Source organism: Condylura cristata, unplaced genomic scaffold (assembly GCF_000260355.1).
Source record: "Condylura cristata isolate star-nosed mole 26May11 unplaced genomic scaffold, ConCri1.0 scaffold00004, whole genome shotgun sequence".
Classification (NCBI taxonomy): Eukaryota; Metazoa; Chordata; class Mammalia; order Eulipotyphla; family Talpidae; genus Condylura; species Condylura cristata.
Genome location: NW_004567105.1, coordinates 24,241,118 through 24,254,760, shown reverse-complemented (window position 1 = coordinate 24,254,760; position 13,643 = coordinate 24,241,118). Strand labels below are relative to the sequence as shown.

The 13,643-nt window shown below is 37.5% G+C and overlaps 1 protein-coding gene across 1 annotated transcript in view; it reads left to right on the top strand.

Moving 5' to 3' along the window:
- ACSS3 (acyl-CoA synthetase short-chain family member 3) overlaps window positions 1-13,643 on the top strand; it is a 127,631-nt gene that overhangs the window by 37,588 nt on the left and 76,400 nt on the right. Inside the window, exon 3 of the mRNA XM_004676501.2 lies at window positions 13,435-13,623. Coding sequence (XP_004676558.1) covers window positions 13,435-13,623 — 189 coding nt within the window. The remainder of the gene's footprint in view (window positions 1-13,434; window positions 13,624-13,643) is intronic.

Here is a 13,643-nt window from a genome sequence, read left to right as displayed (position 1 = left end):
GGGAGGTGACCCACATGGCGCAGCAGACCTCTCCTGACCCGCCCGCTGCTCCCCTCAGCAGTGTACTTCATCGATCTGCCTGTTCTGCTCCCCATTCTGTCTCTGGTGAATCCTCTCCCCACCCCTGCACTTCTGGCCTGTATGCATAAATAAATAAATCTTAAAAAAAAAAAAAAACTATTTCGGTATTTTTTTTCATTAAACATGTGCCTAACCATTGACATATTTTCTCCAAAATTCAATTAAATGTTAGCTTGAAGTCCAAGTTGCTAAAACAAAGATACCTAGTAACACAGTAGGTGAAACTTTTTAATAGGGCATTCCTCACTGAAAGGTGATGAAGTGGACTCTGCCATGACCTAAAGTTAAGTCCAGTTGCCCTTTCACCCTTCATTTTTGTTCTGATCTGCATTGTTGAAAAAGCATTCGGGCAAAAGCATATGGGTTCCCACTCTTGGGACAGCAAGAGAGTATCAGACTTTCTGTTGTTCTCAGGCCCGTACCCAGAAATGCCATATATGACCTTTCTGCACATCTCATTTGGCCACTGATATAAGTGTCCCCCAAACTAGCCCATGAAGTCCTTCCTAGTATGTGTCACCTTAACATGTATATTATTTCCAGTTAAGGTCAACTGCAGGCTGAGGAGAAACTTTGCCATTCCCTTAAATATTTAGAAGAATGACAGTTGGGAGTATAATCCAGATAAGGGTTTTCTTCAGAAAAGGCCTTTCTACCAGAGACACATAATGGGAAAGGCAAATCAAAATTTTTTCATCATGTGAATCCCCTCCTTTATCCTTGAATTCTAGACCCTTATTCCAGTCCATAACTCACGATAAAAAATCTTGTTTTGTCCTATTTACTCTAGAATTTCTATCCAAGAGGTGATTATGCTTCTTCATATGTTTATGATTAAATTTGTTCTTTTATCCTATTTATCTCTTTGATGCTAATTTGATGGTTCAACCAGTCCAAAAAGGACCCAGGAGGATAGGGGGAAATTTCCTCCTTGCCCTTACACCATCAAGAGCAAGGAAGCCTGGTAAAGTCCAGTGTAGTGGGACGGATTCTGAAATGCAATTTTGAGTTTCTACCAAAAAATATTCTTTTATTCCATAGATAAAATAAATAGTGGATGTAGGGCCTCCCTGGTGGCACAGGGGTTAAAGACAGCACTATCAAATTATGACCAGCCACTGCAATACGAGTTCAATCCCCGGCCAGGGAGGTGACCCACATGGCGTAGCGGACCTGTCCTATCTCACTTGCTGCTCCCCTCAGCAGTGCATTTTAGTCTGTCTGCCTGTTCTGCTTCCCACTCTGGCTTTGGTGAATCTTCTCACCCCCACCCCCAACACCTCTGGCCTGTATCCCAGTTCTTGTACGCATAAATAACTAAAGCTTCAAAAAAAATAAATAGTGGGTCTTACAGGTTAAAGTCTGTTAGTGTAAAATATAATGAATCAGGGAAACAAATAATAACTGAAAATAAAGTCTCATAGATCATGTGTAACACTAGAGAAGAAAGTCTTAATGATGCATGGCTTAGACATATTTTGAATGCTCATTGTGTATTATTACGGTATTAGACAGTGGAGTGAGAAAGAGGAGTAAGATAGGAAGTTTGCCTGGTGAGAGAAACATAAAAGCAGTTGTGTGGTGATATAACAATAAAGCTTTGTGCTTTTGTAGCACAGAAGAAGCAGGAGCCAGTCTGGCCCCAGCAGTTCAGAGAAGGCTGTGGTAGTAACACATTAATTGGGTCACGAAAGACAGAAGACTATGTGTCCTGCATATAGGAGCCCCTACCCCCAGCTATCTTCAAAGGTCTGCAGCAGCTATGACCAAGGGTTGGATCTGACATGGCAAGTTGGCTTCATTTGAGGGCCTAAGTTCTAAGGCCAAATGTGGATTCAAGAGGAAATAAATTAGAAAGCTTGGCAAAGCATAAAGAGGAAAGATGGGCAGTTGTTAAAGTTAAGAAGGAAGAGAACGGAAACAGATATTATTCCCTAGAAGTGGGGGGAGTAGTAACAATTATTCTTTCATCTACTGTGAGCCCATTTCTGCACCTGTTACATAGGAAGTAACTTTTGGGTAGTTGAACATATCAATAATTTTCAGTTCCTGACCTCTAGTAACTAATGTATGGGACTATGAAATCATTTGGCCTGGCTTAGTTTTCATTTTGAGTAGAAGACAAAGTTAATTAGCATAAAGTGAAGACATTGAATAGCATCAGTATGCAAGTAAAGCTAGGCGGATGGGGTGAAAATATTTTTCATGTAAGATTTTGAAATCAGTAAGAATGTATGTATGGGAAATGATACTGTTAGTATTTTTAATTTTTGGCAGCTTTATGGTTATATTTGTGCACTTTATAGTAGTTAAGTAAAATAAATTTTAATAAATCAATGGAAGTTTGCATTGAACAGAATTATTTAAGATCTTGGGGAAATTGATTGTCTTTTTCTCATGCTGTACTTGATTTAAGGTAACTTTACAAAACTGAATGATGTGAACTCTAGTTTTTGTAGGAAATTTGAAATATTTATATAAATTATTGCCATGTGTAATGACCTGCTGTTTTATTTATTAGTTACTAGGATATGCATTGTATTTAGGAATTTTTTTCTTAAAAAAGTGCATAATTCCTTTTGTTGAGTGATGTTAATGCTATTCAAACAGATCTAACTGTTGTAATGGTCTCATGTCTTGTACCATTTTGGGTTATTTAACAACTTTTCTATAAGTCCTTCCTAGATATTGATTGGCTCTCAGAATGAATTGATCCACAGAACTGTAAAGGTTAACAAAACACAACCCAGTGCTGGGAATTGTGGCTGGTGGACACAGTGTTGTCGTGTTTTATGTTTTGTCTATAAGTGTCAGGGGCAAATGTTTAATTAGAGCTTTGATTAAATAGTGCAGAATTGATCAAAATGATACAGGTTCCTGTTCATATCTCCGAGTTCTTTTGTGTTTGCCTTTCTTTATGAAAAAAATAATAAATTGCCTTTCAAAATGTGAGACCAACACTTTATGTAAAGAGGGAAAAATCACTTATATATGTTTGGTTTTGGCTTTAACTTGTTTGCTTTAATATGCTATTAAAACTGGGTTTAATCCTCTGCTTCCAGGTCAATATGTATATAAAATCAGATCTTATTTATAGACAGGGTAAAAACAAATTTACAAAACCATTCGAGCTGTCAATATTGATTGATAGTGAGCGACGTTGTGCTGGGCTAATGACTGGTGGAGGAGGTAATGACTCTCAATGTTGGGGGGCCTGGCTCCTCGGAATTGGAAGCCGGTTTCCCAGGAGACTGATCTGTTGCCTGTAACAGACTTCCATGTACATTTTATCTATCTACCTATCTAATATCTACCTATTTATCATCTATCTATCCATCATCTATTATTTTTTAAAGAGGATTGTAATTTTTAAAAATTTATTTATACCGGCCCTCCCTGCTGGCGCAGTGGGTTAAAGCACAGCATTGAGAATCTAAAGCCGCTTCTGCATGAGTTTGATTCCTGCCTGCCCTGGAGATGACCACATGGTGTGGCAGACCTCTCCTGACCCACCCACTGCTCCCCTCAGCAGTGTACTTCCTCAATATGCCTGTTCTGCTCCCCACTCTGTCTATGGTGAAGCCTTTCACCGCCCCTGAGCCTCTGGCCTGTACCCCAGTTCTGTATGCACAAATAAATAAATCTTTAAAAAAAATTTATTTATACCTACAAAAACATGGGTATAGGCCAGAGATGGAGGGGGTGGGCCAAGGGGAGACAGAGACTGAAACAGAGTGGAGAGCAGAACAGTCCAATCTACTGAAACACATTGCATAGGGGAGCAGCGGGTGAGACTGGAGAGGTCTGCTGTGCCATGTGAACCAGCTGCCTGGCCAGCTGGGGATCAAACTCATGCTGCTGGGGCTGGCAATTGCTCCATAGTGCTGTGTTTAACCCCTGCACCACCAGGGAGGCCCCAGGTGTGTTTTATTATCATGTGCTCCATGATATCATCTGGCCCTTAATTAGATGCATAAGTATAAAAGTAAACATAAATAAACACAGCGAAGTTGTCTGAGTGCACGTACAATTCGTAATGTGTTCTGATCAAAATTGTATTCAACATGAAAATATGGAATCTTAAATATCCTCAGCAAAATGTCAAACTGGAGAATATCTCCGTAGTTCCCCACTTGAGAAACACTGCATGAAACAACTTATTAGTCAGGAGAAAAGCAATTTGACTTTAATTGACGGTATGAATTAATGCTATTTAAAAAATAGTCTCTACTAGCCATTTAATGTGGTGTTTATAGCAACCACACAATAATTGTTTCAGAGCAATAAATATGTTCTTTTCATGGTTGTTACCATAACAAATATGTAAGAAAAATTTTTACAATCACTCCCTTTATGTGCATGGAAGGAATATAACCATGTCTAGGTGACTATTTCATTTGTACTGAAATAGAGCCTATTGCAGATTTTGTACATTTTTTACACAGAAATTTGGAAAAAGGTGTATATTGCCAAATTAGCTATTTTTAAGAATATCTATATGAAGATATGTAAATAGCTATTTGTGAAATGTGACTTCTCTAACCTGAATTTTCTGTTTCATTTTAATTCAGGTGGGTTAAAAAATATGATAAAACTTGTTTCAGAACTTGTAATAGTTTCTTTAAATAACTCCATAGAACACAGAGAAAGTATTGAGTTGAGCTATGTTTTAAATCTTGATTTATTTGGAGTTTGTACAGTATTTCTCCTTATATTGCTATGAATATAGAATGGTGCTTTTTTGAGTGGTGCTTGGGTTCCAACCTAGCACCAAACTGCTTAACATATAACACAGTTGGCTATTGTTGATGAGCAGTGAATAAAGCAATATTATTGCAGGACTCATAATTAAAGGAGGCAAACAAAATGAATGCAAATTAAAACGTATTTTTTGCAGGCTTGAAGACTGCAAAAATAGTTTCTGACTGTGGTTTCAGTTCATTATAAAATAGTGTAGGTTTTATAGGGAGTGATGATGAATGCATACAGAGAAGTAGTGAGAAGAAAAGTTTAAGAATGGGTTCAGGCCCTCCCTGGTGGCGTAGCAGATTAAAGCACAGCACTGCAAGTGAGCCATATCCTCTTCAGTGCGAGTTCGATCCCCAAGCCCCAGAGGTGACCACATGGCACAGCAGACTCTCCTGTCTCGCCTGCTGCTTCCCTCAGCAGTGTGCTTCATCAATCTGCCTGTTCTACTCTCCAATCTGTCTCTGGTGAATCCTCCCACCATGCCCACACCTCTGGCCTGCACCCCAGTTCTGTATACATAAATAAATAAAATCTGAAAAAAAGAGTGGATTCAGACTTTTGGTTTTAGCCATTGGTTAGAAAGTAATGCCGTTTTCTTTCTTTTTTAAAGATTTATTTATTTATTTATTTATGTATGCATACAGAACTGGGGTACAGGCCAGAGGTGTGGGCACAGTGGGAGGATTCACCAGAGACAGAGTGGAGAGCAGAACAGGTAGACTGACTGAGTACACTGCTGAGGGGAGCAGCAGGCTAGCAGGAGAGTTCTGCTGTGCTTTGTGGGTCACCTCCCTGGCCAGAGATCAAACTCATGCTGAAGAGGCTGCTGATAGCTTTGCAGTGCTGTGCTTTAATTGTTGTGCCACCAGGACTCAGTAGGAAACATGAATGTCAACATGTTTAAATCGGAGATGCTAGTAGGCAATCAAATGTAGGTTTTTATTTAGTAATTCTATAGATGAACTGAATGTCTGGAGAAAGATGGGAGTTAATGATGCAGAATTAAGGATAAGTAACATTGTTACTGAGTGTAACGTCATATAAGTGGCTGAAGAAGTGACTGATGTAGGTGTAATTATTCATGGAGGATGTGTAGAGTAAGAAGAGAAGGTGGCCAAGGTGAAGTAGACAGTGAAGAGACAGAGGTGTGTTATATTAAGAGAAGGAGGGTTAAAATAGCCAGCAGGAAACAGGGCAGGATGGTGTGCAGGATAATATGAATGAAGACTGTCAGAAAGTGTTCAAGAATGTTAGCTATGACAAACAGATAAAGTAAAACATTTTGGAATTCACAGCAAAAGCATAAAGGCAATGTCAGAGGTAGGAGGCATATATTAGAGGATACTTGGAGACATTACTTATTTCAAGGTTGACCTAGAAAGAAAACAGAAAACTAGCCAGTAGTAGAAACATCTAAGATAGTTTTGAGAGAATGAGCCAATAGTCACATGGAAGAGGATAGAATACTGAGCAAGAACCCTTTAAGAAGAGTTGAAGGATGCTGTTCAAGGTATAAAAGCAGATTTAACCTTCAATGTAGGGTTAGAGAAAGATGTGGACACAGGAAAATTTCAGGTCTAGCATTAGACAGTTTTTGTCTTGTTCCTGGATTTAATTGTGGGAACTATTTGAATCAAACAACCTCCATCTTATTTTTTTGCTACCACTTTGAGGCTCCCAGGTGAAAAGTCAGCAGTTTGACTCAATTTCCTGCTGATTATGAAAAAACACCCACTCACAAGCTCTTCTGCCTATGCCTATTAAAAACCAGCAACTTCCTGCATTCTCTTTATTCCAGATGAGGGTAAGCTTTCTTTCTGAAGACACCTGTCAAACACCTGTCAAACAATACACAATTTCAAACAAATGACTTAGTACTTACACTGTTTCCTCACTTGACCCTTTAAACTGCCCCATGCACTGTGGCTGGTGGGACAGACCTTGGGAATTCCCCTTGGTTTGGACCTGGATCAAGGTTTCTATTCTTGAGTGAACTTCCTTGATTACATTATAGTCTGATTATTTTCCAAACAGAAGTGTCAAAGCATGCTCTTTCCCCCTTCCATTTATCTTCCCTTTATCCATCTTCTTTTTTAAAAATTCTTCCCCTTTTAAAAATTTTATTTATTTATTTATAGAAGAACCAGGATATAGGCCAGAGGTGGGGGAGGGAGGGAGAGGGGTTTGAGAGGACTCACCAGAGACAGAGTGGGGAGCAGGAGGACAGGTGAATCTACTGAAATACACTGCTGAAGGGAGCAGCGAGAGAGACAGGCGAGGTCTGCTGTGCCATGTGGGGGTCAGCTCCTTGGCTGGGGATCAAACTTCAAACTCATGCTGCAGTGGCTGCAGGTAGCTTGATAGGCTGAAGCTTAACTCCTACACCACCAAGGAGGTTCCCCCTTTCTCCATTTTCATAAACTTCTGCCAGCATATTTTGTGGGTTCAGTACAGCCTGAGCAGCAGAAACTGGTTAAAACCAGTTAGAACAGGTTGTGAAGCAGCTCTGTTCTAAGGCACCCACCTATACTAACCACATAGAAGCAACAGGGAATAACTGTAATATGGGCCCCTCCAGATCCACTCAGGAGCAGATGCCAACCGCCCTGCTATCCCCCCATGAACCCTGTCAAACATGAAGAGTCATGAATAATCCCTATGCCTGTACGAGGGGAAACCTTGTCTCCTCCATCTCCTCCTATCCATCCTTTAAAACCAGAATTCATATTGGCAGGGAGGTGGACTTGAGCCTTGGTTGGGTTTGACTAGTCCAGCAAAACAGAAGTTTTTCCTTTGTTCATATCAGACATCAGAGCCCACTACTGGTCTGTTTACAAAGTCATTTTATTTATTTTTATCCTTATGGTCACATCGCAGATTCACCCAGCCATCTCTTCTTTGAATAAATGTGGAATGCATTTCCTTCTAAAGGGAATTTAACACTCTGAATTATTGTACATTATTCTCAGGAGAATTCTAACTTCCAAAAGGCTAACAAGGCTCTCTGTGATATGTGATATAGGCTTTGTCTATCCAGATCACCTTACAACCCTCTTCACTATGGATATTTTCTTTTATCTATTCTGAACTGCTTGTACGTGCTCAGACAAGTGGCAAATTTGGAATCCAAAAGTCAGTGGGAGATGGAGAGAGGAGACTGATGGGGGAAGGGTGGTGGCCAGTTTCCACTGTGTAACCTCCTAGTTATCACACCTCATGTTCATTTTCACGGGTGAGCGCTTAACATGTTGGGAGATTTGGAGGGTTTGCCATCATGAGGAACTTTGGCAGAAACTATCAAGTACGTAAAGCAGGAGGAAGTCATTATTACTGGACCATTAACTCCCTGGATGGAGAGATGTTCAAATGGTGAAGAGCAAAGATAATCCATAAATTATTCTTTGCCTACTCTTTGCCTTCTTTCCTTTGCAGTATATACACTATAGAGTCATGCCCTATGGTAATGGGAGGTATCAATTACATTTGCCATTCATGTAGATCTTGAGCTTCTCCTTGATGTAGGATTATTTTCTCAGTCAACAATAGCCCTATTATTTAATTGCAATACTATTTTAAAATTAATTAGGTGACCTTTTAAAAATGTATAAATTCTGTTGATCTACTTATAAATCACAACATATAAATATTAAAGAAATGAAAGAGCGTGTTACTTATCAAACCTGTAAGGACACATGCATAAAGAAATGTGGCATTCAACTGATTTTCTATGAAATATAGTGTAAAAATTACATTAGTCTTGAAAACACATGGATTATTGGAATTGTGGTTATTTTGAGCCTAAAGTAAATGGATTAAGCAACTTTTCATTTCACATTCCTTGTGAATACATTATCTTAAAATGACCAAATATTGACTGAAGCCTACTTGTGAAGAAAATGGAAATGAAGAAAATGATGATTCTGAGTAATGATATTAACTTCTTCATTTGGAAAAAATTATTTGAGAAAAAATATGTTAGGAAATGTTTTCTAGTCCACTGTCAAATAACTTTGGAACATAAGATTTTGTAATTTGTAATAAATTTCATCTTTAAATATGAAATATGTATTTATTCCTTTGTGTTTTAGATAATAATAATAATTGTTTCTTGAATATAGATGATGTGTTTTAGCTTTTGAAAAAAGACTTTTCTTCTTTTAGTAACATTTCTCTATTTTCCTACTAGTAAAAGGCCTACCTCCCAATTAAATTGACTTTATAAAGTATATGTAAATGAAAATTATAACAATGTCATATCCAATAATATGTCACTGTCTTTAAACCGTTACAGTTTTAAAACTTTCCATGTTATATAAAATATTTATATTCATGGAAGATTACCTGTCAAAGGGAATAGTGTTAGTATCTATTCAGATCTTAAACAGTTCTAGTGTAATTGATCTTTTCACAGATATATTTTTACCTGAATGCATAATTGGCACATGGCCAAAAGAATAAACTATTCATTGGAGATAATATTTTATCTTTTTTGGTAGCTCTCTGTATTATACAAAAGAAAGAAAAGAAAGATGTGTGTGTAGGTGTGTGTGCATGAATACAAGATTTATTTAAAAGTACAATGTAGATATTTTAGGTATTCTATCTTTCTATGGGGATATCTATCTATTTTCAGGGATTGGTCATTTATCCCAAACTTTAATAAACTATCTTCTTAACTATTATAATTGGTTTTTAAATTACTATATTTTCTGTTGTTGATTAGAGTAGATTTTATAGTGTAACATCACTGCAGCTTAGAAATATCTTTCTTTTATCTTCTTTTCTATAGTTTTCTTTGGCATGGCCCTGAAGTTATTCATGAATTTTTTTTTTAACTATCATTTGAACACCAACATTATCTTTGTCATTAAATATTTTCTTTAAGTGTACAAACTCACTCTGAAGCAAATGCTAATATACAACAATCTTTGTCAATTTTGACTAGTGTTTCTATTTGCCATATGGCAAATGGGTATTTGGTCACGAAATTATTCTAATTCACAGACTACTTTTGCTTGAAGATTTTCAAAAACTGTATACATGAAAATTTTATTGAATTCTTTTTCATGATTTCTACTAGTATATTTTCATTTTGTAGTTCTAAATTGTAAAGTGTTTACTTGTATGTCAACTGAGTTTGTATTTTACATACAACCCAAGTATATGGGTATGTCATTTTTATTACATAAATATCAGTTTTTACATTTCTTAATTTTGACATGCTTTATGTACATGTTATTTTTTCATGAATTCTGACTGTCTTTGTTTTAAGTGTCTTGTCCCATTTTTACATCTCTAGACATAGCAGAAACTGTATCAAATGAATCATTGACAGGATACTTACATATTAAAAGGGCTTTAAATTGTGTGATTAATTCCTACAGTCTCCAGTGGAAAGAATCAAACAATGCTGTGTCTAAGTGATCTGTTATTCTTTTTGTTTTCTGACTTTCTTTGTTACCCTCACATGAGGAGAGTAGCATGACTTGACCAGGATTCTGTGGGATAAGCATTTCCTTTGACATCACATTGAAAAATAGTTTTAGCCTAACATAAAGCTTTTAAAGTTTTGATAAATTAAAACATAATTTTAAATTGGTGTAAAGATGAATATGGATTGGGTGAATGACTCATAATTTAATATTTTCTTCATAAAAAAGGTATTCTTAAAAATAATTTTCTTTGGATAATAATAGAAATTATAAATCTATACTCAGACATTATGGCTGTACAACACCAAATAAAAATAAAACCTATTTTTCTTCTCTTTGGTAATTTTCTAACTGAAAATCAATAAAAGCAAAGTGAACCCTGAAATGGCAATAATGAAATTACCCTTTGTGTTGGTGTTTTATAGAACTTAAGTGATTATAAACTCTTAGGTGACTAGGATTTCTAGAATTTTCCTCTGATTTCTTGATGTTGCCCATACGTATCTTCAAAGTAATTTTATTTGTGTCTGAGATAAGATGTAAGTTTATTGTTCTGGGGTTTGCATATTAACCAACTCTAGCTTTGATATTAATAATAAGTAATTACAAAAGTGACATTTTCAGCTGTTTTCATAAAAATAAATGCCCATTTATTTTTCTTGCTATAAGTATTTTTCATAAGCCCACTTATTAGAAGTCTAACCAGAAGCAGGATATTTTCCCAAATATACTTATATCCCACTTAATTTACAAGTCACATGACATATTTTACTGGAGTTATGCTTAGCCCTGGGTACTGATGGAAAAAAAATTTTTTAATTGACTCCATGAAACTTACCTTTGTAGAGTTGTCTGGTGTGTAACATCACATCGCAGGGGCGAGGAGAAAGGTAAACGAGGCCAAGTGGACACCATCTAGTGGTCACACAAACCCAGTGCAATCTAATTTGAGTGTAGGTAGGTCTTCAAAAACAACTCCTAAGTCTAAAGGAGCCAAGCATGTAAGTGGGAGAAATGGGCGGGAGAAAAATCATAAGTCCATATTTATGGATGGATATGTGGTGTGAAAATATAAGGTAAAATAAATATGATGTAGAAGAATCTATTTCAAATTCAGGATGGAAAGAGAAGGCCCCAGGGAATGGTGTGTTCTGTGACTAACCTAGCGCTCATAATCAATTCATTTGATTGATGTTTTTCAGAAGCATAAGCCCAGTGTTGTGACCTCCCAATTTTTCAAAAGAAAATGGAAGTCTGGATTTGTATATGAACGCTCTTTAAAAAATATATGTGTGTTCATGCATACAGAACTGAGGTACAGTCTAGAGGTGCAGGAGTGGGGAAAGGATTCACCAGAGACAAATTGGGGAGTAGAACAGGCAGACTGACGAAGTACTCAGCTGAAGGGAGCCGCAGGTGAGACAGGAGAGATCTGCCGCGCCATGTGGGTCACCTCCGGCCCAGGGGATGCAACTCAGGTGCTGAAGCGACTGTGGCCAGCTTCACAGTGCTGCGCTTTAACCCGTTGCGCCACCAGGGAGGGCCCTGTAGATGAACACTCTTAATTTTAATAATACAGCATCTTCTTTTTAAAAGGTCTTCTGTGACCCCAATTTAAACATATCTTGGGCTGATATTTGGCCATTTTGAGATTTTCTTTTTCAAAGAAGGTCTTGAATCTACTGATTTTCTATTATGGCACGGAAAAGTTCAGAGCATCCGCCTGTAACATTATGACATGTGGCTGGAATGTAGTCACTGAATCGTTGCTAGATTGGGTTTTGGTTAAAGATTATTTTTATTAAAAATAACAGCAGTGCATAAAGTGGGCTTCCCGGGAATGTGCTCACACAGCACGCTCATTTGTTGTAGGGCTTTCACTCGAAGAGTTTAGGATGGAAGGTTCCAGTGTTTACTCTGTTTCTCGAGCTCCACATATTTTTTGATTTATAGTACTTTAGTGCATCTTTTTTGTAACTTTGTGCTGGGCAGCGCGGAGTTCTTAAAAAAAAAAAAAAAAGCAAACACTAAATTATAGCCTGCAACATAGAGGAGAATGAGATGGCTGCTTGTTATTTTTTTGTCTTCCAGCAGAGCCCTTAACTTTAACTGCATCTTTCCCCTTCTGTACAGAGAAAGTGAAATACAGAGAAAACAGAAGAATAATCAGTATTCAGAGTCCTTTGAACTTGTCTACAAAGTAGGAGAGGCAGTAGGAAATGAAAGGAGCCACAAATAGCCATGTGGCCTATTTCCTTCTCCAGGCCTCCTCTGTGCATTATCTCACCAGGAACATTTAAAGGCGATAAGGCAACTCTGGTCCTTCCAGCTGCTCATCAGACAGACACTTCAGCTCCTTTCACTCTATCTGGCCCAAGACCATTCTCTCACTCTTCCTCTCTTCCAGCTCTCCCTGTCTCCTTGCTGTTCCTGGATCACATTGGCAAATGCTCTCCCTTACGCTTTTGTATTTATTTGGTCCAAAAAAAATACATATCTGGGTAGTAAAAAGAGGTTTGTGTGATTGGTGTCAATATAAAGGGCAATCACTTTGTATAGGTAACTGGCATAGAAAACCTAAAAATTAAATAAAATTGACTTAAGACAGTAAAAAGTAAAAAATATGTGCTCAAAATGACTGTCATGGTACGCCGGCCTCACTCAGACCTTGGGCTAGCTGTCTGTTATCTCTTATCTTCAACAATAGTAATGATAAAAATAATAGTGTCTTATTACCCTCTTTGTGCATATGTTTTCACTTAGCTCATGTTTTCTTAAGCAGTTAGCCTAATAAATATCTAACTATGCAATTATTTCATTTGCTATTCACTTGGTAGATTCCCCTTTTAGAATAAAATCTCCACAGAAGTGTGCCTATAGAATTATTTTTCAGTGTTGTTCTCCCTATTCTAAAAATGTCTGGCATCAAATAGTTGCTCAATAAATACGTTTAAGCCAATTTAAACCAGAAGGTGCACATGGCATAATCATAAGTTGGTTATTATGATTTAGAGATCTGTTATTATTGTCACCTTTCTCAAATATGTGTTAGGCAAATGTCTTTAGTCCATTGCCAAGAGGGTCACCTGACTGTTGAATTACTGCCTGAACTTTGACATTTAGTAAAATAATCTGTAGACAACCGGTCACTGATGTGATTATTTTGTTACAGGTGTCTAAACTAGCTGGTGTGTTGGTGAAGCATGGTGTCAACAAAGGTGACACTGTGGTCATCTACATGCCCATGATTCCACAGGCCATGTATACCATGCTGGCGTGTGCGAGGATTGGAGCCATCCACAGTCTCATATTTGGGGGATTTGCCTCCAAAGAACTAAGTAGTCGCATTGATCATGCAAAGGTAAGCACTTTATTTTGGGG